The sequence below is a fragment of the Papaver somniferum genome, chromosome 10, assembly GCF_003573695.1.
Source record: "Papaver somniferum cultivar HN1 chromosome 10, ASM357369v1, whole genome shotgun sequence".
NCBI classification, from domain to species: Eukaryota; Viridiplantae; Streptophyta; class Magnoliopsida; order Ranunculales; family Papaveraceae; genus Papaver; species Papaver somniferum.
In genome coordinates, this window is record NC_039367.1 from 60427016 (window position 1) to 60454023 (window position 27008).

At 37.1% G+C, this 27008-nt stretch overlaps 2 protein-coding genes, 3 non-coding genes and 1 pseudogene across 6 annotated transcripts; 5 read left to right on the forward strand and 1 right to left on the reverse strand.

Moving 5' to 3' along the window:
- Positions 1-480: 480 nt before the first annotated feature.
- LOC113319457 (deoxyhypusine hydroxylase-like) lies at positions 481-6375 on the forward strand. The gene is made up of 7 exons (XM_026567707.1): positions 481-839; positions 4423-4556; positions 4659-4894; positions 4982-5120; positions 5468-5594; positions 5814-5932; positions 6035-6375. The coding sequence occupies exons 1-7, from the start codon at positions 695-697 to the stop codon at positions 6071-6073; spliced, it is 939 nt and encodes a 312-aa protein (XP_026423492.1). The 5' UTR covers positions 481-694; the 3' UTR covers positions 6074-6375.
- Positions 3252-3339, forward strand: LOC113319812. The gene has a single exon (XR_003345798.1). It is a non-coding gene; the product is annotated as a small nucleolar RNA Z223 (small nucleolar RNA).
- LOC113319845 lies at positions 3627-3736 on the forward strand. Its single transcript, XR_003345825.1, has one exon. It is a non-coding gene; the product is annotated as a small nucleolar RNA Z152/R70/R12 (small nucleolar RNA).
- On the forward strand, positions 3907-4048 carry LOC113319901. The gene has a single exon (XR_003345873.1). It is a non-coding gene; the product is annotated as a small nucleolar RNA snoR134 (small nucleolar RNA).
- On the forward strand, positions 4210-4286 carry LOC113319818 (annotated as a pseudogene).
- Positions 6376-16106: 9731 nt separating the features above from the next.
- Positions 16107-26112, reverse strand: LOC113317536 (myosin-1-like). 2 transcript variants are annotated; one of them, XM_026565671.1, is made up of 24 exons: positions 25012-26112; positions 24830-24931; positions 24586-24729; positions 24347-24497; positions 24194-24221; positions 23942-24107; positions 23685-23748; positions 23541-23554; positions 23370-23454; positions 23166-23269; positions 22911-23049; positions 21939-22057; positions 21653-21805; positions 21416-21505; positions 21180-21257; positions 20947-21105; positions 20395-20601; positions 19751-19956; positions 19522-19657; positions 18736-18865; positions 18487-18633; positions 18249-18388; positions 17589-17888; positions 16107-17160 (listed from the first exon to the last, which is right to left on the reverse strand). In XM_026565671.1, exons 1-24 carry the CDS (start codon positions 25576-25578, stop codon positions 16672-16674), a joined length of 3918 nt encoding a protein of 1305 aa, XP_026421456.1. In that variant the 5' UTR covers positions 25579-26112; the 3' UTR covers positions 16107-16671. The 2 variants fall into 2 exon arrangements, with proteins under 2 accessions (XP_026421456.1, XP_026421457.1); XM_026565672.1 differs by lacking the exon at positions 24586-24729.
- Positions 26113-27008: the final 896 nt, after the last annotated feature.

Consider the following 27008-nt stretch of genomic DNA (forward strand, 5'->3'; position numbering starts at 1 on the left):
TGATAGAGAAAAATACACCAGCATACCCTAAAAGGGATCAAAATCCATTGTAACCCTAACATCAATAACCCCCTACGGGGATTCGTCTGTGAATGTAGGCAAAACTTGCCGAACCACGTTAAATTCGGGTCTCTCATATTGGTGTTTGTTTTGTGTAAAACCCTAGATCTGATCATCATCATCAAAATTATTGTGTTTAGTGCCTGGAAATATTTCTGGGTACAAACAGATAGATCAAAGTTGGTTTCAGAACTCTCGTTTCGGTTAAAATCTCTAATGAGAGAAAAACTGAATGTAGTCTTTAACATTAAATCTTATTATTGAAATTTTTTTCCTATTAAAAGAGTGGGACGCATTATTAATTTCCATCTGCCTATATTTAGCTTTATTCCAATTTTTCGACCAAATTTACTCTCAACCCTAGAAAAACCGACCAAATATAATTTTATTCCTGTCCACTCTGATTGAACTATCGACCATATTTAGATTTGGTCCATTGTGGACGCTCTTAAAAATGGTAAATTTGTTAAAAAAATTTCTTAAATTTCCCAAACACTCCATGGAATATATTCGCGCCAACCCTTTTTATTTCGCCTTTTGCTTCCTAGAGTTATCTTTCTTTCTCCCTTTAGATTTCCTTTAACAGCGAGAAAAAATTCGGGGAGATTTCATAAATCCTAGGTCAAGCAAATCCATGGCGTTTGAATCATCTCCGGAAACTGAGAAGTTTCTATGTGAACGATTGTTAGATCAAAACCAACCAATTTCTGAGCGATTTAGAGCTCTCTTCTCTCTTCGCAATCTCCGTGGCCCTGGACCTCGTCAAGCACTTGTTCTAGGTAAAAATTTCATCAAATTGTGAACTTGATTATTGATTAATCACCGATTGTTGTATTTGTGTATTGCTTTGAGTAGGTGATTTATTTTTAGCATGAAAGAATGAAAGCTTAGTTACAAAACTTCTGTACAATGTTCCCATTTGAAGGCTATAAATTTCTTATATCTTAACCTAATATAAGTTGTTTAGTAACAGCTGATGGCTTACTTAATGAGATAAAATAATGTCCATCAAAAGGGGGCTCAGTGCGCTTTTAATGGATATTAACCTGCCACCATAAGATGAATTTATCTGTACTTCCCTTCCTGCACTGTTCAATTTGTTCGATGACCGGATCCCATACTCTTTGCCATGCTTCAGCTGGCACTAGCCGGGTATTTGATGGGTAATTCTTCTTTCAGACAACCCATTGAGTTCTGGACCACTGTGTTTTATGCAGTTTTACCAATTGCAATAACTTTTGATGCTCAAACCTGAAGCAAGCTGGATGTGAATATAGAACTTTTAGTTGCATCAGTTGAAAAACACATTATTATCTACGCACAAAAGATGAGATATACTGGTTTACATTGAATCATTCGAGACCTGATTCTTGTATTTCATATTCAATGGCCGTAATACGATAAAATGTTTTTGGTAATTTCCGTCAACTATGCTTGAGTGCTTATTGAGGAACCTTTAAAAGTTAAGTCTGCTGGTTATATTTCAGAGTATAATTAGGATGTTGTGATTGTTACCCTTAATTAGCTTTACTGTTGCATAAGGTCATATCTCCAAGTGGTTAAGGAGACAGTGAATTATGTTGGGCCTCGCCCTCACTGGTTCAAACCCTGCCATGGATGGTCATGGCTCATGACATTTTTTAAGTGCCATATAATCTAGTTCCCAATCTTCTTGATATATGATCAAGTATCCAATATAAAGACACACATTCGAAAAACTTTTTTCTGCAGAATGTTTGATTCTCCCTCAATTTCTATACATGTAGTATGCTATATAATGAGGAGGTTTTTCAAGTTTTAGGAAAGCTCAATAGTTTTAAGGATATTGGAAATAGTGCAGGAACTTTGCTAAACAAACAATGATATTTCTCCACGGGCAATCTAGCTAGCTAATTTCCGTTCTTATACACTTGAATAAACCATGGTTACTCTTGAATAAGTAGCTGAGTTTGGTCACTCACAACAAGACCAACCCAAATGGCCAAATGTCAATTCTAAAAATTCTAAGTTTTGAGAGACGCAATGCGGTTATGCTACTACAATACTGCGCCTGAGTTCTTTGTTAGGTTCTATGATTCGTGTAGAAGCACATATCACTTAAAATGTGTATAATCGGCTGTAGTTTTAGTCTACCATGAGTGGTGCAGAAATTAGTCTGTCTAGTATTTAGGGCTTTTTTAGTGGGTCTGTTAGAGTGTAACCTTGATTTTAGGGGGTTAAGCTTTGGTTCCTTCTGGTTATTATTGAGGGGTGGGTGGGATTTTGTATGTGTACTAGAAAGTAAGCGAGAACTAAGGAAATGGTGTAAGGACAGAATTTGGACTTTGGAGGACACGAGCTCTTTATTGAATATCTAATTTAATTTACAATGAAGAAGTCCTGAAACAAAGAGAGAGATAACACTTGTGTTGTTGTACGTAAGCTAGTTTCCTAAGCTGGTTTTTTCTTTTCTGTTTGTAATCAAAGTCAAGCAAATGATGGTCAGTTTCCTGTCATTAAGACATAAAATTCTCATACAGATGACTGGATACGAAGTCCATTTATACACAAAAAGTCTTTAACTATGCATTTGATATGAAGTCCATTAAAGGTTGCAATCTTTATGTGCTGCAATTCACTTTGCGATTTAACCTGAATGCATATCTCTTTGTTTCTTTGTGATGCACATGTAAGATGCAGCGGTACTTAGGTAAGCAACTGAAATTCTGCCATTTAGGTAACTACTATTAGGATTCTGAATTCTTTTATACCAGAGAAGCAAATGATCAGTGAAATCAACATTTGGATTCTAATCCATCAATTGCATCAGGCTGTAGTCGTCTCTCTTGATTGCAAACAACATTTGGATTCGCTCACGAGTCTATCTATTGTAGTTCCTATTTTTAATCTGAGAATTGCATATACATTTGATATAGATCACAATGAAGACACAGGTATATTGCCCAAGTTAGCTATGTTTCTTTAGGCCTTAGGGGAATTAGCTTTTTTGCTTTTTGTTTACTTATGTAGTATTATATCAATTCCATTGGCAGAACCTAGGATAATTTATAGGTATTGTGGATTTGTGAACATTTGGTGAGTTACTACTCTGTTGTAGATTGGAAACCATTGCCTGTCATGCTTTTTAGTGAACAAGAGATTCGTTCATCTAGCATTATGAAGACATTGTGTAATTGAATCTTATTCGTGGAGTTTTGTTGATGACTTATACACAGCTTTATGCCAGTTCTGCTTCAGAAAATTCTTGATAGAGAGAGCTGAAATATATCTGAGCCTAATTTTCTTTGTATTTTGCTTTCTATGTATGGCATATTTTCACTGAATACAGACTGATAATGTCACATCTTCTATTAGTTGTGAAGCCTGAGACCCTGTTTACAAGGAGAACCCCTTGGCGAAGCTATGTTTTAAATGACATCATTGGATCTAGCTGAGGCATTTTATTGTTTATCCTTTCAGTTTGGTTTCAATTTTCAAGCTTTGTTCACTCGATGCTACTTGTTTCTCGTCATTCAATCAGATATATATTTTATAGGTATTGTGAAAAAAGAATCAATCTTGATATTGATGCGATGATGAGTTGAAGCACCGGGAGTGTGTATAGGGCAGTGGGAAAGACCTAAAAAGTCTTTGCCGTGAGCCTTTAACAAAACGACTTCTCCTTCCACTGAGCTTCAAGTATCTTGATAGATTTCCTTTTTTTCTGTTTCATTTATATTTTATTGATGTTAAATACACATTTATTTAGTTCATTAAATAAATGTGTTTTAGTTTGTTCAGAGAATATAATAATTTCCCTTTGGTCATACGTCAAGCTTTGTAGATTTGTTTCATTTCCAATGTTAACTGCATGTTGCACCCCGGGCTTCTCTGAAGTATGGGATGATGAAAAAAGCCCCAATGCTCGTGCTATATTTGTGCCGTTTAGTGTTGCAGGTTTGCTTAGTTTCTTTAACAGCTTATTTGTGTCAAAATAACGGCCACATTTTTGCAGTTTTACAATTTCATTATTATGACTGAAATTCACCAGAACCGTAGTTGTTTTTTGCAAGTTTGGATATTGTTAGAGTTAAATGACCCATGGTGACTGCATTGGTTTCCCTTCCCTAGTTGTCCTGTTTTTCTTGCTTTGTTGAGGAGATTTATAAGATGGAGGTGATGATCCTTTTCCCAGCTGATCGACTAAGATTATAATAGTGTGCGTTTTGTTTAAATCTCTTTTTCAACAGATATAAATTGGGTGTAGATTGTTAGTTTTTGCTGGAATGCTAATCTCAAAATACATGTCTGAGAAATTTGGTAAGAGGCTAGATGTAGCATGGTATTTTGATTTTGATTGAATTTTTTATGCTGGTTTTACAGCTACGAGAGATTCTTCAAATTTGCTTGCTCATGAAGCAGCATTTGCACTAGGCCAAATTCAAGATGCGGAAGCAGTTCCTGCTTTAAAGGAGGTTCTTGAGGATTTTTCTTTGCATCCCATAGTTCGCCACGAGGTACTTTTTTCTTCTTATTTTTTGATTCGTAGGTCGGTTATGTGAAATATTTGGGTTATTGCTGATTATGTATCTCTTTCCTGTTTTCCCCCTTTTTACTAGGCGGCAGAAGCACTTGGAGCAATTGGGCTAGATGCTAGTTTACCGCTTCTGGAAAAGAGCTTGAGGTCAGATCCTGCTCCTGAAGTGCGAGAAACATGTGAACTGGCTCTTAGCCGAATTGAGGAACAGAAGCATACTAATCTGAATGACAAAACATCTGGTGAACCAGCATCACCTTTTCTGTCAGTTGACCCTGCAGCACCGGCTTCATCTAGTTCATCTGTAGATCAACTAAGGTTTATACAACTAAAACACTGACATCTATTTTTCTTTGTATATATTTTTGTATTAGTTCATTAAATGGTGTGTGTTTTTAATTTAAGGGAAGTTCTTCTTGATGAAGAGAAAAGCATGTACGAGAGATATGCAGCTCTTTTTGCACTTCGGAACCATGGAGGAGAAGGAGCCGTCACTGCTATAATTGATTCTTTGGGTGCTGGGAGTGCTCTCCTGCGGCATGAGGTATTTAAATTTTCTGAACTCATGGCCGATTGTTCTATACGGTACTACATGGTATAAACCATGTGTCTGCTTTATTTATTTATTTACTGTCAGATTCTTACCAGAATTGTTTTTGTCCTTAAGCTTCCCCATACCGTTGAATTTACAAATATGCAGAAAACAAAAAGTTGTGAGATGGTACACCTTAAGATATTGTTGAGTGATGCATTTTGCTCCAATTATAGCATACTCTATACAAGTGAACTGTAGTTTTTGTGGATGTAATTGGAACCTTAAGGGTCACAGGCGTGATGTTTATTTCCAAATTTTTAGTCACTCTGAAAAATTAACATACATACCGATTGCAGGTTGCATATGTATTAGGTCAACTTCAAAATAAAGCCGCTTGTGATGCTCTTGCTGAAATACTTAAGGATGTTAATGAGCACCCGATGGTCAGACATGAAGCTGCTGAAGCACTTGGTTCCATTGCAGGTAAAACCTGAAAAGCTTAAGAAAATTTAATAAGAGGATATTAATTCGGGGCTTGTTGTATGTGGTATATACAATTTCTTTGTTACATGGATCTCTACTTTTCTCGTCGTTGTAGATACCTTATCTGTTGGTTGTACTGTTAATGTGTTCTTATTGGCTAAATCTCTGATTCTCATTTCTTTTCCTGTTTGTTGTTTCCCACATCCACTTTCTCTTTAGATAATCGAAGTGTAGAGCTTCTGGAAAAGTTTGTGAAGGATCCTGAACCTCTTGTTTCTCAAAGCTGTGAAGTTGCGCTCAGCATGCTGGAGTTTGAAAGATCTGGAAAGTCCTTTGAGGTATTTGTGCTAAATTCGAAACTGAATAAAAATCTTTCTTAAACCATGATTACTTGTTCCTAAAAAAAATAGGACTAACAACATAATTTTTCCCCAATGCAGCATCTCTTCATGAAGGTACCTCCGGTGGACGCTGTGTAGTGTCAAACTAAATTTAAGCTATTGCTTTATTATCTTCAGAGCTACACGAGGGGGAGAAGACAAAACACAGTCTTTGGTATAAAAATCATCCCCTAATGAATACCAATAGAGAGCACAATGTAACTGAATAGTCTCCAATTGAAATTCAATGCTGATCTGTTATCATCTTCATCATCACAGCACAGACACTTGATGGCTCGATTTCTGCCTAAAGTTTGTTTGCAGAAATTTGTTGGGATCATAACATATATTGTAAAATGTTCAAAACTTTCCATCTTTTGCTGATAACTGTGTTTTTTCCATTGCGGCCCAACACAATAGGAAGAGTGAAAGTGAAAAACTGAATCTGTCTTTTTGAATTTCTTGGAATAAGAAACCGATATAGGACTAGGAGTAACATGTTTTTTTCCTCGACCAGTAGCAAAAACACCACCTTTTTTCTTTACTTCTGGTACATCCGTATCAACCACTCCATTAGGGAGGGGTACACTACACTATTCACAAGCTAGCACCTGCAGCTTGGCTTGTTTTAGAACGGTTTTTTGGGGACTACTCAAAAATGGTGGGGGACTACTCTCCATTTTTTTGGGTGGATATTAGAAGTAATAATGAGTCACCCCTTATCTAACTTTTCTTCTAATACCAAACTTGCCCTTGATAATTAAATTAGTGTAATGATTAGTGAGTTAATTAATGATGAGTGAGATTAAATTAATAATTTGATTTTTTTCAAAAAAAGAATTATAAAGAGGGAGAAGAAGAGGATGAAGATGATAATGACGATGAGGGTTTTGCAAGAAATTTTTTTAGATCTTTTTCTTTAAGAGGCACAACAAGAGTATGATGTTTTGGGTACTCACGGATATTTCAAATTTAGTTAATGGTGCTTGAATTGGCCAAAACATTCCTAAAAATGAACAATTTACAAATTGATTTCGGCTTCGTTAACAAAGTTCGGTTACAACATCTGAAGAACAGGTAGCCGAACTCATTCTGCAAGTGTAGTTCGATAATGTTTCTAAAAACACAGGTAGCCGAACTCAACTTTAATGGAGTTTTTTCTTTCAGAGAAAAGTTCGGTTAGGAGAAAAAAATTGCGACGTAACCGAAATAAAAGTTCGGTTGGGAAAATAAAATGAAAAAATTTGCGACGTAACCGAATTCAATATATAGGTTTTCAGAGAAAAGTTCGGTTAGGAGAAAAAAATTGCGACGTAACCGAACTAAAAGTTCGGTTGGGAAAATAAAATGAAAAAATTTGTGACGTAACCGAACTCAATATATAGGTTTTCAGAGAAAAGTTCGGTTAGGAGAAAAAAATTGCAACTTTACCGAACTAAAAGTTCGATTAGGAAAAAAAATCGCGACGTAACCGAACTTTTCTCTGAAAGAAAAAACCTCCATTAAAATTGAGTTCGGCTAGTTCGACAAAGTTTTTCAGATAATTCCTAGCCGAACTTTTATCTGCAACTTCCATTTTCAACTCATTTTGATGATAACTTCTCATTTTTTTAAAGGAAAACGAATGAAAAGTAATGGGTTTGTTATAATTTTGATTTTGATTTTGTTTTGTTAATGTTTTAAATTAAGCTATATATAGAGGTGGCAGTGGTGGTGATTTGAGGTGGTCGGTGGTGGTGGTGGTAGGTGGTGGTTGCTGGTGGTGAGCGGCGGTGATGGGTAGAGGTGGTTATATATATAGGTGACGGTGGTGTTGGGAGGAAGTGATTATATATAGGTGAAGGATAGATTAGTCATTTCCATACTTTAGGACACCCTTATAAGTATAGGGTAGATATTCCTGTCGCAAAGTAGTCTCCCACCATTTTTGAGTAGTCCCCATAAAAAATGGTTCTTGTTTTATCCATCTAAATTTATGCTTATGGCTCACTGTGGATAGGCCCAGTAGAAATTGAAATACCCGACTTTAGCAGTTCTTAGCCTCTTACGCGTGGTGGTTGTTCCATTTGATGTTTTAGGAGCTGGCTCTCATTTTTGCAAGGGCGAAGAAGTGCTTCCCTTTCACGCTATCCTGTTCTCTTTTATTATTATTTTTTTGTTTTTATTTTTTGAAGCATTGCTATCCTGTTGAAACCATTCCCAAACCGATGCAAAAACAGAGAATTATTTTTCATAGCTAGGATTTTATTTTTATGCAATTGTGGTTCTCAATCTCATCTTAATGCTGACCTTTAATTTTAATTTATTGGAATTATTCTCACACTGCTGGGACTCGATCCCGTCACTGCATTTGCCATCAATAAATTTTGGGTCACTAGAGGCTAATAATTTGAGAACAGAAAAATGACCTTTAAGAAAATATCCAAATACTTTTATTCTTACCACATTACAATTTGGGAAGCCCAATTAAAATTACCTGGCTAAATTGAGGCTCATGCCACTTAATTGGGGCCTATGAATTTCTTCATCCACCCAATAGAGAATGTTAAGGGGTGTCTAAAATATTGTAAACTAACCCTTAAAGAAACCTTAATTATTCTAACACAAATACAAATACAAAATCATAACTTAATTAACAAATACAAAAATCATTAATCAAAACTCAATTTATTTTTCAATTTCCATTAAAACCAAAACTAAATCTTAATCAATCACAAACAACAATTAAAATCTTCTTTTGTTGTTTGTAAAAAGAAAACCCAAAAACAGACAATTCAAGTGATTGAGTTAAATCCCTTTACACCATTCCTTCTAAGAGATACTTTACAATAATTTACCTCTAAATCTTAAAAATTCACTCATCAAGTTTTCTGAAAATCCACTCAGAATCGGTTTATATGTTCAGCACAGTATTCCGATAGTAATCTTAATCGGATTTTAATGTGAACCTACATAAACCGATTCTGGGTTGATGTGATGAACATCAACTATAATCGGATTACATTAATACATATATAAACCGATTCAGGATTCATGTTCGGATCATTTTGGACATATGTAATCCGATTGTTTAGTTAAAAATCTCTGTACCCTTTTCTTCCAATAATCGGATTATATTATCCTCCATATAAACCGATTCTGAAAAAGCTGCAACAAACTAACTCCAGAATCGGACTCTATAAATGAATAAGAAGTCCGATTTTGTTACAAATTTCTATAAATGAGCCCAAGTTACCCAAAAAAAGAAAACCACTTTCATTCATTAAGCTTGGTTCAAGTTTGCAAAATACAGAAAGCGACAAAATATAAGCATCTGATAGATCAAGTTTTTAACATAAGGAAAATACTCATTCCAACGAAAGGAGACCATTGAATTGATCCGGCTCGATCAATTCCTCCCATCGCCTCATGTTGGGATCGTATTTCTTTAGCCACTTCTTGGTGACCTCCGTGACCTCATTTAACTTATCTACCGGTGGTAATGGACAATCATCACGTACTCTAAGACAGATATAATGTATGTTGTTATGGTTGAATAAAACATTCTCCGATCCTTAAGCGATTCATCCCAAATGGTGTATTTTGGTGCGTATGTATAACATGATCCCTTACCTAATAGATGAACAACGCAACTCCACGTTTCCTCCAAAAGATGACCACATAGAGGCATTTGCATCCAATGCTCTCGGGTAATTGGTCCATTCCCCTTTGGCACTTATACTCTAACAACCATTTTTTCAAAAATCACTTCTTTCTCTTATCTTGTTTTTCCTTCCTTCATCATCGATATGTATAATTCCTTGTCTTCTTGTAAGCGCAAGGCCATCATCTTTCTAAAATATTGATATTGGGTTAGGTTCTCATCGCCCGCCAAACTTATATGACCTATTTGTTCCGATGAAACGTGATAACCACAATTCCCATCCGCATCCACGTCGTCGGTGGAGAACACATAGGGCTTAATTATTTCAGGAAGTTTCGAGTAATACTCCTCGAATATGGTGTAACAAGTTCGATAGGGTCTACCTCGTTCATCCCTAGGAGTGCTTCCATCACCAAGAGCGGGCCTTAGAGTCACCATAAAACCCTTTTGTCTTGCTTCTCCCTTCCATGCACGTAACTTTGATACTCGTGCTGTACTCGCTTGACTCTTTTGAGAAGGAACGAATAGATTTTTTGGCGCTTGACTCTGTTGAGAAGGATCGATTGGATCCACATGTTGTGAAGGAGCGCTACTTGTCCCACTTTCTCCCTTCTTTGGTCGACCCCTTTTCCTCTTAGCCGGTGCCTTTCATTCTCAATTTGTGAAGGAACGTTTGAAACATTTGTCTTGGCTTGTGCGCTACTTGTCCCGCTTTCCCCCTTCTTTGGTCGGCCCATTTTCTTTGGAACCTTCGCCTCTTCATATTTAGCGTCTTCACGCTCATGTTGACAAAAGATTCTTTTATGACTCAATAACGGGTTTTTGTCGGTACTCATTGCAACCTTAAACTCTTTCCTTTCTTCCTTCCATTCCATGTTGGTAGGTGGTCTTCCCGTCGGCGGTAGCACCGTTGGTTCTTAGACCGGTACCATATGGGGGTTCGCGGCTAGTTTTAAGTCGTACATCAAAACTTTTCTTCCCAAGCCATCCTTTTTTGCGAATTTCTCGATGATTTCCCTTCCAATATCCGTGTCCACAAAGGATTCAAGTGGTTCTTCGGTTGGGGGTGGTTTGAAAGTAAGTTGCTTCCAAAAAGGATCAATGATTTCAAAAGGAATTCCTTGTTGGTACTTCGCGATCATGTGACGACACGGAAATCCGAAGGCCATCATCGTCATACATGAGCATTCAATTATTCTTCTCCCCATCTCCTTATCCACATAATATTTGTAATCATCCCTTCATCACAGAAATGATTGCCCAGTGAGACACCCTATAATTTAAATTTTTAATCAACCGATGGTGTTCCTTGTAGCTTGTGATGATTTTCATCCTACTCTCTTCCATTCGAGCGGTTATCTTGATGATATCGGCCATGGTGTATTCATGGATGGTTTCTTGTAATGTAACCACGGTGTTTTGGCTCCCTCGGAGCAAGCTTTTCAAACGTCCATGAGATCCTTCCGCGATACTTGTCGCCTCATTCTTGTAATGCATGTGTTGGTACGTGTAAGCATACACAAATTTTTCCTTGTACGGATCCAACAATTCCTTCAAGCAATAAACCACACACTTCTCGTAATCTTTCTTTCATAGCCCAATAAAACTCTCCAAGTAGGATTCGAACTCGGCCACGTACATTGAGTGTACCACTAAATCCCAATGATGTTGAAAATCCTTCCATAGTAACCCATTCGCTTCATACTCTGGTTTCCTTTTCTTCTTGTCCTTCTCTCTTTGTTCCGGAGTTAGTTTTTGAAGATGCTCATCTTCGGCCTTTTCACGAGCGGTACCTTTTTGTGGCTTTGGATTTTGGATATGACCCCTACAATTACTTCTAATATTTCATTGTATGTGCCATGTGCAAAGAAAATGCTTAGCGTCCGGAAAAACCACTCCAATGGCATTCATTAGTGCTTGGTCCTTATCCGTTACTATGATCCTCGGAGCTTGATCGCCACGGTATATCTCCTTCAAGGTCTCTAGCATCCAAATAAAACTCACATCATTCTCCCGATTCATAAACCCCCATGCTACCGTGAAAGTTTGCTTGTCGGAAGTATGGCAAGCAATTTTTAACAACGACATATTGTACTTGTTGGTCTTATATGTACAATCTATTAACAAAACTTGATAGAAGCATTGTGCCAAATTAATCATCTCCGGATGCGCCAAGAAAATACGAGTCACTTTGCCTTCCAATACTTGCTTCCTCATTGTGTATCCGTGTTGATCGGCTAACCATTGAGATTGTTCCATAACCGCTCTACCATCCCATGACCTCCTCCTAAAGGCTGCTCTTGCCGTGTGAATTTTCCTCAAAGTGGACAAGTTATCCTTATCATCCTCCTCAATCTTCCTAAGGATGTCACTTGGTTTACACGGCTTTCATCGACCTCACCGTTTCCAATTGATGTGGTTTCAACCCACAAACGGCCGCGTGTCCAACAAGAGATTCCGGATCATCATGATTGTGACAACCATTCATCACTTTAGAGAACTTGTATACCTTACTACCATCGGGTCTCTTGGGTCTATTAACTATAATCTTAAACGGGCAACCATACTTCTTTGATTTAGTAATGTATTTCATTGTCGTCTTCTTCACGTCCAGTCTTTCCTTTGCCCAGTGACTTTCTTGCTTTCCACCTCTCTCACAAACAATTTCCAAGCGATCTTGACTTGAATGACGGCCTAAAACTAAGGCACATTTGATCTCTATTCCCTTGTCTATAAACCATTGCTTTGCACCGTTTCTATCTTGCCATTCCAAATCGGTGAAATAGTGGGAAGAGGTATCAGGACCTAGCAGAGATACAACTTTGGATTGATCTTCATCAAATGCCACAACAATCTACAACAAATATCAACAAGTTGATGATCCAAAATCGGTTTATATGTTACAGTCGATTAAACCGATTCCTCACAATCGGTATATATGTGCAAATATAAAGACCGATTTAAGATTTGTCTAAAAAATTTCAAAGTACACGATTGGTTCACGTCTCGTGTCATATAATCCGATCTTTGTTCACATTTCTCCTGGAACTTTAAAATCGGATACATATACACGAAAATAAACCGATTGTCGACTTATGTGATTATTCAAGTGAAGAAATCGGGTTATGAATATCACCAACAAAAACCGATTCTGGTCACGTACCCATCGCGCCAAAATTTTACTACAATCGGTTCATATGGTGATGAACAAAGACCGATTTTTGTACCCAATTTGGGGATTTTACCCAGAATCGGTTTATGTAGTGTTATCGAATAAATCGATTCCGGGTTAAAGTTTTGAAAAAATTTCCCTTTTTGGGCGATTGGGACATGTTTCTAGATCGTTACAACTCATACCTGTTTATTAAGAGCATTATCATCTTCTTCCCGACGAAATTGTTCTTGTGCTTGAATAATATCCTCAAGCATTCTTTGGTTAACATCCTCTTCTTCTTTCAATAAATTATCCAATTCGGTAGGATCGAAATCATGATAATCTGATGCACCCACTTCTTCATCACTACTAGAATCTTCATCATCACTATAAAGTTTCATTTTTGCTAAGAAAATCACAACCCCTAATTTTTTCTTTTTTCCCCTCTACTTCTTCTTTCCCTCCGAACCTTAAAAGAGGAAATGAACTACTCTAGTCCTAACACTATAATCAAACTCAAACACTAATTAATTTAATTAATACTAACTTAATTAATCATCACTAATTTAATAAGGGCATATTAGACATTAACATAAATAGTGGATAAGGGATTTCTACAAATTACTTCCTAATGACCCTATTTTGTCATGTAATTATATGCCCAATTAAGTGGCATAGGCCCCAATTTACAATTTAGCCTGGTAAAATTATACGTTATTTTTTCCACTTTTGTTGTCTTTGAAAATTTTCCTTGCAATAAATAACACTGACAATCTTACATGATGAACAAACAGGACGTAACAAAAAATCTAGAAATGAACTTCACAAGAATTTGGTAGAATCATAACATAAACAACAACCAGCACCCTAACTCAAGTACTCATCAGTTATATTTATTAATGAGCTCCATATCCACCACCAGCACCACCATGGGCAGCACCATATCCGCCAGCAGCCGCTGCTGCTCCTCGTCCGTGGTGTTCTGCCGCAAGTCTCTTCTTCTTGACGAAACAGAAAGCACCAAGGGCAAGGAATAGCAAGAAAGCTCCTCCTAATGAAGCACATACAACAATGACTGTTGTGTGATTTTTCCCTGGTGGTGAAGGTGTAATAACACCTGTGATTACTAAAATCCGCCACTGCAACCGTGGTCGCAGGTTTAACAACAACAAAGGCCATTGCCAGTAACGCACGCTAATGCTGTAGTAAAAGTTGGTACTCGGAAGAAGCAAAACCAATGCAGTTCCAAACACTCACAGTGCTTGAAATTGAGAAAGACAGTAGAGACTAGAGAGACCAATACTTGCTTGTAACTTGTGATCAGGAAACTACTAACAAAGAACTGGACGCTACGCAAGATATAGCAATAACACTACTTGATTTCTCAAGGGAAGTCTTGAATTTTCATCGTTGGAGTAAAAAAGTACTGTTGTTATTATTAGTTTTGCTATCTGCAGATTATTCTTTTTAATCCCCACCTCATTGTGATGCGAGGATATGCTCTTAGCTTATCCTTATATTTATCTCTCAAGCCGGGAAGGGATTCAACAGTAGGACAAGGGTATAGAGCAACTTCTTCCAAACACTTTGCATTTTTCAACAAAAAGTCCAGAAATTTTAGCTCTGCATTTTCAATCCGATAAGCGCTGAGATGAGACACCATGCCTGGCAATAAGAATCTTTCTTCCGAATCACCTTCGATATCTTCTAAATTCGACTATATCAAAACAAAAAACGACAAAATTAATGAGTTCAATTATTTTGCTCGTTTTTATAATATTTCATAACATCTAGAAGATCTACTAGCTGCACCCCATGCATAATTTATGTTGGTTTACCATTGACGTTGTCCTAGACCGCTCAAAAGACATAACTTACTGAATTACAATACAGGGAGCTTAGTTAAACCATACCTTATTGATTGGTTTAATGATCAGAGTCTTTATTTTCGGACAGGTTGTGAGTAAGTAGGCCATCCCGCGCAAGCTATCTCTAGTCCACCACATTTCCAACCTCAAAGATTGAAGATTACATAAGCAAGGGAGTTGACAGTTTACCAAGTTGGTAGCTCCCGAGAGAACCTTGAGAAACAGTAGACAATTCTGATTAAAAACATTGAAGCTAAGGCATATATACATGACATGTTTTGACCATAATTAAAACGTACGTACCATAAGGAATCCAGGTGATAAATCGAGTCGTTTGGCCTTCTCAACTGATACCAGATGTTTCACCATCCGTCTAGCACAATCTTCTTTTTTCTCTAGTTGTTGTGGTTTATATGATATGTGAAGAATTACTTGTGATAGTTGATCAGAGCAGTTTTGTAGATTAAAATCATGTATCGAGTCAGCTTTAAAGATGAAGCTGTTGAGATTGGGAGCAGATAACTTGATAAATGTAGGCTGAATAGGATTTCCCCAACCATAATATAATTGGGTATATGCAAACTGCTAAGGCACAGAGACTCTACCAACAAATTCCTTTGATTATCGGTTTGTATATCACAATTATCTATATCCAACGTTTCAAGAAGTGGGCAGCTTAAAAAGAGCCTCTTAGTTGAATTTACACTGGAAACTCGAAATCCTTTAAGACACATGAATTTAAGCTGTGGTAAACTCATTTTGTTGGGAAGAACAACTTCTGCATATCCAGATGAGCCATAGCAGCCAGCTCTCAGTGTCAACTTTTTCAATGATTTACAGTTAAATAGTCTAGGTGAAATTTCATATGTGAAACGCTCATATTGACGCACATCTATATGTACTTCTTCCGGATGATGCTCAACCGCAGCATCAATCCATCTGTTGAGACTTTTTATCCACTCAAAGTCGTCGGAATATATATGCCAAGACACTGTAAACTTTTGAACGTGACTGAAGTCATCTCGCAGATGAAATACTCTATCGACAAAACGGTACAACGTTTCTGACTCTGTATTTGTATGGTTGATCATCCGCGTAAGCACTAATATCGAAGTTCAGAAACGGTAGAGATTTCCAAATATGAATCCATCTTTTTGACAAAATACAAGCTTGAACTGCATATTTTGTATCAACGAAAGACAGGATGTAATGAATTAGTTCATCCGGTAACATGCTGATTCTATCCGGTAGCTTTCTTTTTTTTATCATTGATATATACATTGGGTTAAACCTAGAACGAAAAAACCCTGGAAAACTCTTTAGGAGATTGAAAAAGAATACCTGAACTGTGTTAATGGCTGAGGCTGGTACGAAACCCTGGCTAGACTCCAATTATTTTTGGCCAACTTTCGCAGTATAAATAAGTACCTAGTGCACGCAAAAAAAAAAAAAAGAAAAAAAAAAGACTCGGAAAAAGGCAGAGTTGCGTACGCGAAATTATCTAAAATGGATCCAACAACTGATGGATGAAGCGATTACAATATACATTTTACACCATTAACTTGCAAGAGAGGTGGTGTATCCTCGACTGAACACTATACTTGGGAATTACATTCAATGACCACAAACCTATATACATACATAAATCCCAATATTCGGAATGGAAAAGAAAAGAAACTAACATGTTTCTCTCTTGAGATTCCTCTTTGGCTATAAACAACAGTGAGGAAACAACTCTTCTGCCGCACTCATTTAGCTAAACAAAAATGTGTCTACATAAGCGACAAGCTCAGTCCCTCGCCAACTAACCAATAACGAGACAGAAATTCAGTCTCAGTGGTGTCTCAGGTACCTTGGTAAAGCACCGAAAAGGAGATGCGCGTTCTGGAACCTCACCCCATAATTTGACCCATTTCTCTCCATCCAGGAAGGTTTCTGGTCTGGCTTTCTAGTGAATGTACAGATGGGGTCAGACCAGAGATATACTGGCCAATAAAGAGACTTAAACCAAAATTGCAGAACCCCAGTATCTTTAAGTCAGTCGCATACTCCTCTTTCCCCACCATTTCTTACCTTTTCTATCTACTTCTGAACTTCCCAACTTATGAAGAGTTGCCTTTGTTTCCCGTAACCTAACTTTATATTCTTTTTTCCATGTCTGGAACCTGAGTTTAAGTTTGCGAAGTTCTTCCACAGGATTTACAGAGGAAACTACTTGACCCGTTTTGACCTCAACAATGAACTGTGCATCATCTTCAAAAACTTGCTTCCTCTGCTCAAACTCTTTTTCCAGAGGGCTGACTGCAGTATTAATAACATTATTAAACTCTTGTGTTGGCTCTGCATCAGGATTGTGATTAAGAAATTTTACTGGAGTGCTTCCTTCGGGAGTTCGGGTCCCTGGTGTATCATCAGAATCATAATAGGGAGATGGGGAAGGGGAAAGGGAAATATCAAATCTTCCATTTTGAGGTGTTCTGTCTTCGGCTTCCAATCGTCGCTTAGCTGCAGCTAAATTTACCTGCAGATATCATCACCACCCACAAAATCTTAGGTCCACTGCAGTTTGATGCAGGGAAAGAGTGGGGATAGACCTTTTACGTAAATTCGAAAGCAAAGAATGAGGATTAGCTAGGAATCCAAGGAAAAATGCTAAAATTTCAGCTTAACCAAAACACTGGAACTACTAGTTGAAAGCTTATCATTAACTGGAAGCAGTTTCGGTCAGGTTAGTTTCCAACTTTCTATAGCTTCCCAGAAAAGAATCTTATAAGACCACTGTTTTATATTAGTTAGGCTAAAAGATTACCAGCTCTTTTTGACATTTCTAAAGAAAAGTGAATGTCAATTGGAAGAGAGTGGAAATACTTTCTGCAGCTTCTTGCTTCATGGGTGGTGGAAAAATTAGATGCTTCTCAGAAAAGTAAAAGCAAGCAAGATAGTAATTACCTGAAGAGATGTCATTTGTCTTTGCCAGGTTTCCTCCATGGATTTCATCTTTATCTCATATTCAGACCACCGTGATTCAAGTTTAGTTAGATGCTGCTGCAAAATGGCATTTTCTTCTTCTTTTCGAGCCAATGCCGCTTCTGCCTTCAGCGCACGACTTTCAAGCTCTGCCAAAACTGAAGCATCGACCTGAGCAATTTCTTCTTCTTTTCGAGCCAAGGCCGCTTCGGCCTTCAGCACACGACTTTCAAGCTCTGCCAATACTGAAGAATCGACCTGAGCATGACTATGCTCCAAGTCCTGCCCAAAAAAATTTATATATTATTTTCTTTTTCTTAAAACGCCAGTTATAAATGCAGGAACCATACACCATAATAGCTGTTCCTTTTCCTAAATCAGCACTGTGAATGCAACTAATGCAAGCCAATCTGGCAACAATAATTTTTCTTTAAAATATGTTACTGTTTTCTGCTTGCAAGCTGAATTATTTTCCTTTTTCTTAAAACTCCAATTATAAATGCAGGAACCATACACCACATAGCTGTTCCTTTTTCCTAAATCAGCAGTATGAATGCAATTTACGAATGAACCTACTGCAACTTATCTTATTCCCAATTAAGACTCTTCCATACAAATACGAGAAACTCTAGAAATGAGTACCTCTTGCTCTGATACATCCTCATCCAGCTGTGGCTCTGAGAATTCCCCATCTAGTTCTTCGGCTTGAGAGCTGTCAGCATTTGATGTTTCAAGATTCTTCATCTGGTCTAAATACCTTCTGACCAGCCAACCACGGGTTGCTGCAGAGAAATTTAGAAAGGAACCAGAAAAAAAAAATTAGGTGTAGGCTATGTACACAGGGAAAATTTTCTTAAATAGTAGGAAAAAAGAAACTTACCAGACTGCAAGCAGATAACTGCCCTCTGCCTTTGAAGGAACATTTTTCTAGCAATCTTCCGCTTCCAAAGCTTCTGAATAATAAGAGCCGCTTGCTCCTGCTTTATCAATAGCCTATACTGCTTTCTTATGTTTGCACCGCGAACATCTGTGTCAATATAAAATCCAACTTCTTAATGTGCAAATGACTTGGACCAACTTGAAACTGGTCCTCCTAAAGTAAACAATAAACAAGTAAACATGTGCATACATGATTGCAGTGTTATTAATCCTCTCTTTGTTTCTTGGAATTGACGGAGAGCTTGGTACCGACGGAAGCACTTTTGAAGCATAAGTGCACCTTGCAGCACTCTTTTTTTTGCATCTTCCATTACAGCAATCTATAAACAACCCAACATAGCAACAACTAGAAAGTCAGGCTAAGCGCAACCAATTGATTAAACATATAACAAATCTGATTGTTATCTGGGAGATGCTTGTTCTGTTTTTACTACCAAGAAAGAAGGATTACATCCATATTATTTATTTAAAACCCGCATACTATTTCAAGAGTTTCACTGTCCTAACTAAGCAGTTGAGATGCTCATATCTTGCAACAAAGGCACGAAAAAGATTCTAAGCCAAAGAAGTAAATGCATACTACAAGAAAAGAAAAAGAGAAGCAAAAATTGTTACAGTTATTCATATTGTTAGCATAGCAGTTTTGAGCTGATTCTAGTGTTTGCTTACTATGCGCCAAAATCTTCTTTTGATTCATTTCGATCAACAAAAACAAATCCAAGCATTCTACTCTCTAATTTATTTTGTTTTGTGACCAACTTTAAGGAGACGCAGTATTTTCGTTGTACTGAGGTTGCAAAATCCTAAAAGTTAACATTTCAAATCTTCACGTTCCTTCCTCTCCCATAAACAGGACATCACAGGGTCCAAAATTAAATTTATTGACTATATTTTGTACACTACCCTAGAGTTACTGCTCATGAAGATTATAAGCGACTTCACATTGCAATATAGTAACTTTATGGAAAAGAAATACCTGTCCTGTTCTGAAGAATAGCTTTGTATAACCAACTTGATACATTTCTGGATGGACGTTAAACTGCTGAAGAATGGAGACAGATATACTTAATGGATCTTGTGACGCAACATTCTCCACGAGAAGAAAGCCGTACCTGAAAAAAAAATGATACTTTGTGAGGTTCACTACTGATTATTGATCTTAGCAGAATATATAAAAGGAAACTAAACTGGGTTACGTTAACAACCTTCTTGCGAACTGCTGGTGTGTCATACGAGTTGGATACCCAGATCTTGATATTCTGACAACCTCCAAGACTCCGCAGCACCTGAGCTGCTGTAACACAAGATCCTTTTCGTACATTCCAGGAAGTTGCCTACTGTTAGGCTTAATGCAACGAATAAAGTGAGGTGTTGTGTCTTCCAACCGCTGCATCAGTTTGAAAAGTTGCCCCTACAGCATAGCAAAGAACTATTCAAAATCTCTTACATGATATCATTGCTTGCTGAACCCAGGGAAACAAGCAAAGAAGGAAACAACGGGAACTATTGCCCCGTGAATATCTCAGAGTTTATCTACTTGAGTCCCCTCCCCCCCCCCCCCCCCCCCCCCCCCCCCCCCAACGCACGCACACACACAAAGCTGGACAAAGATTGTGGCCTGGCTTTTGTCTCTTGGCATTCTTAATAGTCCATAACTATTTCTTGAGCTGTAGTGGTGGGTGGTAACAAGAACATCAACAGAAGTTTGGTGGTATGTGTAGTGCTGGTGGGCAGGTAAGTGGTAGCTGGGTAATGATGCAAACACGTTTGTGAATCGTGCAGCTAAACATTTCCTACATAAAACCTGAGTTACATCATACATAAACAGAAATACTAAACAGTAACCCACCTTGAATTTTGTCCCAACACTTTGTTTCTGGGAGTCAGAGGCACTTAGCCGCCTCAAAGGAGTCACTGGCTTCACTGGTGATGGATTTTGCATGCTGGAGGCAAATAAATGAAGTAACTGACAACTACATGATGACAGAAGATGAATGGAACCAGAGTGCAGGGGATCCCTATTCTTCTCCAAGAAGCCATTTGTCTGATATAATACCTGATTGAAGTCCTCATTTCAGTCCCAGAATAAAGAAAAAAATCATACGTTTAATGGAATTTTCGAATTTGCATTAAACCAAGTTTGCTCAGACAACAATCAACTGAAAATATGTCAAGATTCAAACTACTTCATAATAGTGAAGTACGCTCAATCGCTCATATAGGGCAGCCTAGCAGTACATTCCATGTGAGCTCTGCTTTTCGTGCGGTCTGTAATGAGTCAAGTCCAGATTTCCAGGTCAACGCTACTTATTATTGTTTTTTGCTTCTTGTTTTCATATTGGGCTATTTATATCACAACGTTCACAGCTTGCTATTATCCAATTAAATAACCAAAACTCACCTCTCCAGCATAATGGCAAACACTGAAAGCGCCACCCCTCTCCCCTTTGAAACATGGATTGTTGTTTAAGTGCTGCTTAAGCTTATTGGCAAACGTCAAATCTGTCGCTCTGGGAAAATTTGATTCCTCGTCCAATAGAGACAGTAGCCCTAATGGTTTCTGCAGAAAACAGAGTCCAGAGCATTACAACCATACATGGTAGCCTTAAATAGAGAAATAGTATCATGACAAACCTTCTCAAAGAGATTTAAACAATCTTGGTTGTCCTCAAAATCAACTTTTGTCCAATCAATCCCATCTTGTGTATACTCCTGAAATTGATATCCATACACTAGAACATTACTACTCAGTTAACAAGATTGTAACAATTAATCACTATTAAGTCGTACACAAATAACCTCCAGTTCTGGCTTTGAAATCAAGTTAAGAAGACAGCTACATTTTCTGATTACTAGATTTGGGAGCTCACCTCCTGTTCGAGTTTGAATAAATGTCTGTTGAAATGTTGTTGCAACCTCTCATTTGCATAGTTTATGCAAAATTGTTCAAAGCTGTTCTTCTGAAAAATGTGAAAAATTAATTAGTTAACATTTTAAGTGTCCCAAAATAGTGTAGGGGAATTTCTCAACGGAAGGACATATTCAAACCAATCAAACAAAAAACAACTAGAAACACATATAGATGAACATCAGCATCAAAGGCATACCTTAAACGATTCAAATCCATATATATCTAAGATACTAATGGATCTCCCTGTGCAACTTTTGCCTACTCCAAGGGACTTGTTAATTTGTTGTACAAGCCAATCAAACAAGCATGCATAGATGGACTTGGCCAATGCATCCCTCGTGTCAATTGCCTGGGGTTCACAAGAAAGTCAAGTTCATTCCTATTCACGGACAAGGGAATATAGATCTGGTGAAGTAGAAAAATAATCTTTCCTGCTAAACTTTCATATAACAGAAAACCGAGGGAATGAGCACTTTTCAGACCTGTGGTGACGTTAGCTTCTGCACAATCGTGTCTTTCCCGGCTTGAATTTGGCGAGTAGATAACGCTAACCGCAGATCCTGAGCATCACAACCCATCAAGCTGGCAACACTGGTAACAGCTGCAATATTTACTCAACTTAGTTAAAAAGCTTTAAGAAAGCAATGACCTGGTTTCCTCTTTTTCTGTAGCAAGTTACCAGCACAAGAATTTAAACAGGTAACTTCACGAATCAATATATTGTGTATGAATAGTAAAACACCTAACAGAATAATCAAGAAGAAAATTCAGTTTTGAACTTTGAAATTTGAGAAAATAGAAAATAAGAAATTTATGTTATTTTTTAATGATAGTCATAGTCGACAAAATGAAATAGGTATAACCCACTACTAAGGAAGTTCCAAAGAAAAGACAAATAAAATGACAGTGTAAGTCAAAATCAATATAAAATACAAATTAGAGAAATGTAACTATTGCTTCTGTGCACTGATGGGCACATTGAGCCTAAGGACCCTAAGCATTTGCGAACCCTATATGCCAGCCCTCTTCATTATTGCTCCAGTGACAGTTTTACTAAGAAACTTCTACATTTGTTACTTGTTCAATTATATAAAGGCCAATAGGACTCCACTATCAGTAGTAGTAAGCAAAAGTTATGACTTTTTGCCGAAGTGGAGGTTTATTTGCATAAAAATCATTCTTGGGTTCACACAACCTAGGTTGACCAATTAGTCTTGATCTTGGGAATTTGTTCTCTTCTGCAAACAATGTTCTTAGCTACTATTCTTGGGTCTCCGGTGCCCCAGCACTTCTAATACAAACTACTGTTTAGTATAATTTGAATGAAGTTGTAGTGTGTTTCACGGACATATTGACAATTATCAAACCATGCATATCCTGGTTTCCCAATGTACATTCCACCCTAAATTCTATCCAAGGAAAATCGACACGCATAACATATACATAGAAAATACCTTCATCTTCCACAACTTCAACATGATTTTCATTGTCAATCACTTGAAATGAAATGTTCCCTAGCCATAACAGTGCAGCAAGCACAGTGAATATGTTTTCCTGATCATCTTTGCAAATTTGAACAATGTCCAAAGCTTCCTGTTCGTAGAAAAGATACAATTTCAAAATCAGAGCACCAGTAGGAAAACACAAAAGAAATGGCACGTGATATCCTTGCACTTCAAGGAAAAGTACAATCTTTGATTTTAAGTTACCATCAGAATATGGAACCGTCCAGCATCGTCAACATCATCTATTGTCAAGCAATCACTCTGCCTTAGATTGTTATACTCGCTGGCCATTTTCAGATTCAATTTTTCTGCCTCGCAATGAAAGTATTTGCTCTAAGTGTGATGCCCCAGCAATGAATAACAAATAAGTCGAAAAGTCATAAAAATTTATCAGCGAGACGAAGAAACCTTTAAGATCTGATGGAGCACCAGCACAAAGCTGATAAAAGATATGGTACGTTCGTTCTCCCTTAGCTAACTGAACAACTCTTGACTGTCACAAAAGATATTGCATCCTTTAGACTTTCTATAAACCAATAAATAGATACAAACAATAGTTCAAAGCAGATTGCACATTACCTTCTCAAGAAGAACTATTTCCAATGTCCATAGTTGAGTTGAAATTTAAAGGCGTACCACATAATAGCGAGTAAAGTTAGTCATGAAACCAGAACAGGCACCTAGATGAGGGAAAAACAACTGAACTGCAATAAGAATGCTTACAGGTTTGAATCTTCGCGCCACAGATTTTCCCAGTAGCACTAAAATGAATCTCAATCAGCTTCCCCTGTAACATAGAGGAGCATGAAATTCTATTTCTAAACGGACAGTAAAACTTTAATCATGGGAAACAATATGCTAGCAACAAAGGTTTATTAATAGTGCTACTTGTGTTTCTGATTCACAAATTAAGGCCCTTCAAACTCCAAACTTGAGCAATTAGACTACCTGTATCTTGAAGATATATAAAAAAGACTTACAAATCGACTAGAGTTATCATTCCTGGAGGTTTTTGCATTCCCAAATGCTTCCAGTATACAATTCGTCTGAAGGATTTCATGTTCTATTCCATCAGCACCTCCAAGTGTAGACAAGTACTGCATAGCTATCTTTGCTGTTTCAGTTTTCCCAGCTCCACTCTCCCCACTATAGTAGTAAAGATTGAAAGTTGATTCGTTAATGTTCTATAGCTGAGATGAATATATAATCTGGGGTTGCATCTGGTCACTTACCTAATAATGATGGATTGATTTACTTCATCTGCAAAATCAAAGGGAAAAATTCATATTCATTTGGTTCAGAAGTAAAGGCTGCTTACTCCTTACAGGTAATAATTAGTCTACCAAAGAATCAAATTGTCACAAAATAAGTATGCTTGCTTTCACCTCTCATCATCCCTGTGAATGCAGTGTCCGCAATAGCATAGACATGAGGGTCTTCTAAAGCTTTCTTCCTATAAGCTGAGACAAATTCGTTTCCAAATATCGGAACAGCTTTAAAGGGATTGACAGCAACCAAAACAGGCCCTGCTTTAGTCTACAGTGACGGAGTAACTAAAATCAGCAATCAGAGTATTAACCGGGAGAGGCATTTCCAAGTAATAAGCAGTGAGATATATATTTACGTAAATCATATTATTAGAATATCTGTACTGAAGATTATGGAGAACTGATGGCTCATTCAAGTAACTAAGTTGTATAAGATCATTGACACCCTCAATGATATCTGGGTTTGCAGGTAACAAATTCCCCAGAGAAACTGTTACAATCTGAAAAAAGTATTATACAAAGTAAGTCTTATATAATCTAAGAAACTCAACATACATATTGGAAGTTTGTACCCAGAGCATAGAAAAGTCAGAAACTCACACTGTCATCTGGAAGCAAAACAATAGCATCATCCCCAGAATTTGATTGAACACTGCCTAGCTCCCATCGTCCATCAGAGAGCAAACACCATACCCGAAGTTTCTGAAACCAAAGAAACTCATTAATATTTGTGTGTATCAAATTCAGTGATCTTCAATGAACAGTGAAAAAAAGAAGCTTACCTTCTTAAGAACATAACCAATGTTATCACCACAGTCAAAGTCTACAGTTGGTACTGCTAATGAAGAAGGTGCAGAAGCAGGTTCAGAATCTCCATTTTCTTTCAACATCCTCTCATTATCATCGAAATTCAATTCTTCTGTTTCTTTTTTCCTAGCATATGGAGAATCATCGGATTCTGCTGTATCTTTTCTAGACAATTTCTTGCTACTCCCAAAAGTAATATGTTTAAATCCAACAGATTCTCTTATTTCTTCCTTTTTAATATAACCATTTCCATGATCAGATTTATTATTATCAATATTACCACCATTTTTCTTCTGTACAGAAGAAGTAGATGAACCATTACCATTAGGTAATGGTAAATACTCTGGAACTGCTTCTCCATTACCAATTTTGAAATTAATTGGTAATGATCTTCTTGCAGATGGTAATCTCGCTTTTGATGTTGGACGAACAGGTAATGCAGGTGGCGTATCTTTTGGTTTCTCATCTCTTTTCCTCAATGAATCCAACATTTCTTCTAATGAACTACGAGCAGTACTCGCAGTTAATTCTGGTGATAACATTTTGTATCTTCAAACAAAAACCCTAACTATCTTCAAATCCAATTATCAAAACCAATCTCTCTAAAACCACATAACCCGAGAACCAAAAAAAAAAAAAAATACTTTTGTTTTTTCGGAATCTCGTTCTTCCTCGTAGAATTCAGTTACTCAGAAACCGAATTCGACCTGAACAAGAAAAAAGACAACAACCTAACCCCTAATCCCTAACCTCTGAGATAGATTGATAATGAAATGAAAAAACATTTCTTCCGCCATTGAAGCTTTTGAGGTTCCATTAAAAGAAATTCAAAACTTGTCTCCTTTATTTTTCTTTGTCAGAAATTCAAAGTATAGGCCCCAGCCCTAGAAATAATTACTTTTTTTTTTCAATTCTTCGTCTTCATTTTTGAAATATAGATCTGAAAACAGAAAATTAACCATGTAGAAAGAAGGTTAAAAAAACAAAACCTGACCTGACAATGAACAAGTCACAGGTGTGTAACACTTGGGTTTGGGTTCTGAAACTAAACTCATGATGATGATTTGATAATGTTAATCTGAACGGAACGGGACAATGTCGAAAATATTAGATTTTTATTAATTTATTAATTAATATTTTATATTTGATGATATTTACATTTGTACCCGATATTTTTTTGAAAATTTTAGGAAATTACGTTTATGACCTTAGTGGTCATTATCATCATAGTATTAGTCTAATTTTGGACAAATCTTAATTACAAGATAGTTAGGTAAGTAGTACTTACAATCTTGATTCTTGAGTAGTAAGCTTTGCATGAGTTACCATTTTGGTCAGACAGTTTTGTGCAGCAGAATAACCAAATGAAATACGTTTTCTTATCGGTTCGCGGATTAAAGTCTTCTCGTACGGACATTTTCAATGGGGTTCAACAAATTGTCAGATTCATAATAACGTAGTAAATGACGGGGGGAAGAGTAACACAAACAAACATATCACGTAGCTAGACATGTTAAATTGATCAACAAACTATCAAAATTGGCAGTTGGTTGAGCTAGTTTGTTAGATCCCATTGGAGATGAACATAAGAGTGAAAGGATTAGCTTGATGCTTTCTTTTTCTTGAAAGGGATGCTTTGTTTCTTGTCAGTTGTGTGTCTTTGTTTTGGTTAGAGTGGATGATTAATTTTTTTTTGTGTACTATTGTGGGGGAATTTTTATGTCATTCGTTGTACAAACAAAAATCATTTGTAACGCAAAGGAGAATAGCATTATCACGAGTACGAAGACATTTGATTTTTCCGGATTTTAAAATCCGACCGCAAATACTTGTTTTTCATTTGTGAAAATATGTGTAACGAAGACTACAACATTTGCTCTATACGCCGGTGGTTATGGCCGTCCGTGCACATTTAATCAGGCCTTTAATTAAAGTAATTTTGAGGATGTTTTTTACTCGACATAAGTATCAT

What these genes read in the sequence shown, in the direction of transcription:
- LOC113319457 (XM_026567707.1), top strand. Translation starts at nt 695, where the DNA reads ATGGCGTTTGAATCATCTCCGGAAACTGAGAAGTTTCTATGTGAACGA. An exon ending in GTGCTCTCCTGCGGCATGAG is followed by an intron (nt 5,121 to 5,467) that starts GTATTTAAATTT and finishes TACCGATTGCAG; the next exon opens with GTTGCATATGTATTAGGTCA. An exon ending in GATCTGGAAAGTCCTTTGAG is followed by an intron (nt 5,933 to 6,034) that starts GTATTTGTGCTA and finishes TCCCCAATGCAG; the next exon opens with CATCTCTTCATGAAGGTACC.
- LOC113317536 (XM_026565671.1), bottom strand. Translation starts at nt 25,578, where the DNA reads ATGTTATCACCAGAATTAACTGCGAGTACTGCTCGTAGTTCATTAGAA. An exon ending in ATGATAACTCTAGTCGATTT is followed by an intron (nt 23,749 to 23,941) that starts GTAAGTCTTTTT and finishes TCTATGTTACAG; the next exon opens with GGGAAGCTGATTGAGATTCA. An exon ending in AGGATGTATCAGAGCAAGAG is followed by an intron (nt 17,889 to 18,248) that starts GTACTCATTTCT and finishes TTTTTTGGGCAG; the next exon opens with GACTTGGAGCATAGTCATGC.